A 2,687-nucleotide genomic window follows, 5' to 3' on the forward strand; every position below is an offset into this window, starting at 1 on the left:
TCCCCTCGTACCAAATTTCTCTTTTCCAGTTATGTGACAGCATATTCATTTCACATGCTTTGGCGATTGAGTTGTCACCTGACGAAACAATCATCCCTGATCGGACAGACCGACGTTGCCACGAAGGACAACCGACGTCGAACAAATGTCGTGTAATGACCGAATACATGCCTTCACGACGTCAGGCGGGTATGCGTCGAACCCGACGTCAACCCGACGCTGACTGACGTCGTCATAACCGACCGTCGACAACGACCGACACAAAAAGGTTCTCTGTGGGCCTTCCTCAGCCTTCTACGGTACCGACTCGCGTCTTCCCTTACCTTTCCTCCTTCGTACTACCTTCGTACAACAACTTTACCTTACAGAACGCCGAATGTAGATCCGCAACTGGGGGGAGTTGAACCTCGAACCTTGGTGTTACAAGTCTAGGGCGATAGCCACTGAGCTATCGCGCCTACCTTGTCCAGGGAGTGCAGGAACCCGTAGTCATGATCAGGGCAGGGCGTCGGCCGTGACACCGACGTCGACCCAGAGCCGGTGGCCAAGAGGCCGTAATGGCCGTCGTCAGCCCCTTTCCGGACGTCGGACACGACCGGCGCGACGTCGGGCATGACAGACTTACGACGTCGGCCAAGACAGACTCACGACGTGTGACGTGACCGACACACGTCATTGGACCAAACAGCCGACGCAACTGACGGGACGTTACATCGGTTTTTACCGACGTCGGTCCGAACCCGACGTCCATTTTCGACGAAATTCGACGAAATTCAGACGTCGAGACTCGACCGACGTATCAATTTCGTCGTAATCGCCGGAAATACGACGAAGCTAAGCACTGGCTTTCTTTTTTGGTCAGGCTGTAGAATGGTGGCAGCCATGGGGTCCAACAGCGCTTCCCTACTTGAAGTGGCTGTTCGAAGTTTACAGCGTGTCATGCTGCAACGTCTGTCTCTTCACGCTGCTACTCGTGGAGCAGTCTCTGCACGTCGCCTGCGTCGTACTGTTTGCCGAGGTATCCTGGCGGTTCGAGTTTTGGCGGTTAAAAAAGGTACGGCGACACTTAAACATGGGGTACTAAACGAGGGTAAATCACAACTGGGCAATACTCAGCGAACGAGGGGTGCCCAACTGAGGTAATCAGGTGTACACAGAGTAGGTAATCCCTGGTAATCACCGGTTATCATTGGTAATCGCCAGTAATCCTTGGTAATCGCCGGTAATCCTTGGTAATCACCAGTAATCCCTGGTAATCACTGGTTATCACTAGGTAATCATTGGTAATCACCACGTAATCGATGGTAATCACCAGGTAATCTTTGGTAATCACTAAGTAATCCAGCCAGGAAATTCCTGGTAATCTTTGGGAATCACTGGCAATCTTTGGGAATCACTGGTAATCTGTGGTAATCCATGGCAATCTTTGGTAATCTCTGGAAATCTTTTGTCAGTGGTAATCTTGGGAAACCCTTGGTAATCATAGGTAATCTTCGGTAATCTTCGGTAATCTTTGGTAATCCTTGGTAATCATCACTTTTTGGTAATCAGGTGTACACGATTTTTTCGAGTTGGGCACCCCTCGTCAGCGAACGTGCCATTTAGGATTACGGAATTCGACGCATCCGTGCAACAAAGGCGGATCAGAAAGCGTTCGCTGGACAACGACGGATCAGAAAACGGTCGCTAGACAACGACGGATCTTCTTTTTGCTGATCTCGGCAAACTTGACTGTAAAGGCCTCTCACTCATCGCGGAAACGTTGTACCGTTTTCAGTGAAACGCAATTCTCCTAGAGCATTCCGGTAAAGCTAAAATGCAGAAGAATGCAAGGAAGAAGAAAACCGAAGAAAACGGAAATCACTATGCTTTTACATGGGCCTTCCGTTTTCTTGTTCCCTGCATTCTTCTGCATTTCAGCTTTACCGGAATGCTTTATTGTCATCATCTCGTGAATAAAAAGAGGCAACACCCAATACGATGCGATACCTCTAGGGGTTCCCACTACGCGCTGCCACCTCGCCACCGAATGGGGTAAGGTGCTCATTATGAGTACTGTTTAGCTACGGTTGGGATTGAGTGAAATACAACTGGGTTGCAGTCACGGAAATCGTTATGCATCTTATTTGTAAAACCACTCATACATGACCTGACTGTAATTCTATCTGTTTTCAGCACAACGGCAGTCATATGTCTGCTTTTGCGAAACTGCACACTTCGGTGCTAGCATCGTGCAGTGAAGTGAACTCGGTGTTTGGTCTGCTCCTCCCACAGTACTTGCTGGTGAGCGTGGTCATGTCCATGCTAAGCACTGTGAGTGTAACATACCAGATTAGGGAGGATCAGGCCACAAACCTATAATGTTTGATGTTTAAACCTGTTCGTATTTGCTTTTTTTTCTTTCTTTATTTCGCAACAAAAGGGTGTTCGGGGTGTCCGTAGAGCAAGCTCTTATGGACTGACGGTAAAAATTCTTTGTCACGACGACGAAAACACGATGGCTAATTTTTAGTACAAGGGTGTGGTCATGAGTTTTTTCGTCACATGACAAGGGTTTTCTCCGGTTTTCTCGTTACCGTGATAAAAAAAAACCATGACGACACCCCTGTACTAAAATTTAGCCATGTTATTTTCGTCATAATAACAAAGAATTCCTACAATGCCATTACATTTAGATAAACATTGGT

General features: G+C 47.9%; 1 protein-coding gene across 1 annotated transcript in view; it reads left to right on the forward strand.

Annotated features, from left to right (window-relative positions):
• Positions 1–866: 866 nt before the first annotated feature.
• Positions 867–2,687, forward strand: part of LOC127750582 (uncharacterized) — a gene marked incomplete at its 3' end in the record, with an annotated part of 5,076 nt that continues 3,255 nt past the window's right edge. Inside the window, exons 1-2 of the mRNA XM_052272627.1 lie at positions 867–1,054; positions 2,176–2,313. Coding sequence (XP_052128587.1) covers positions 2,191–2,313 — 123 coding nt within the window. The remainder of the gene's footprint in view (positions 1,055–2,175; positions 2,314–2,687) is intronic.

This window comes from Frankliniella occidentalis, unplaced genomic scaffold (genome assembly GCF_000697945.3).
Source record: "Frankliniella occidentalis isolate FOCC.00 unplaced genomic scaffold, Focc_3.1 Scaffold215, whole genome shotgun sequence".
In the NCBI taxonomy this organism is placed as follows: domain Eukaryota; kingdom Metazoa; phylum Arthropoda; class Insecta; order Thysanoptera; family Thripidae; genus Frankliniella; species Frankliniella occidentalis.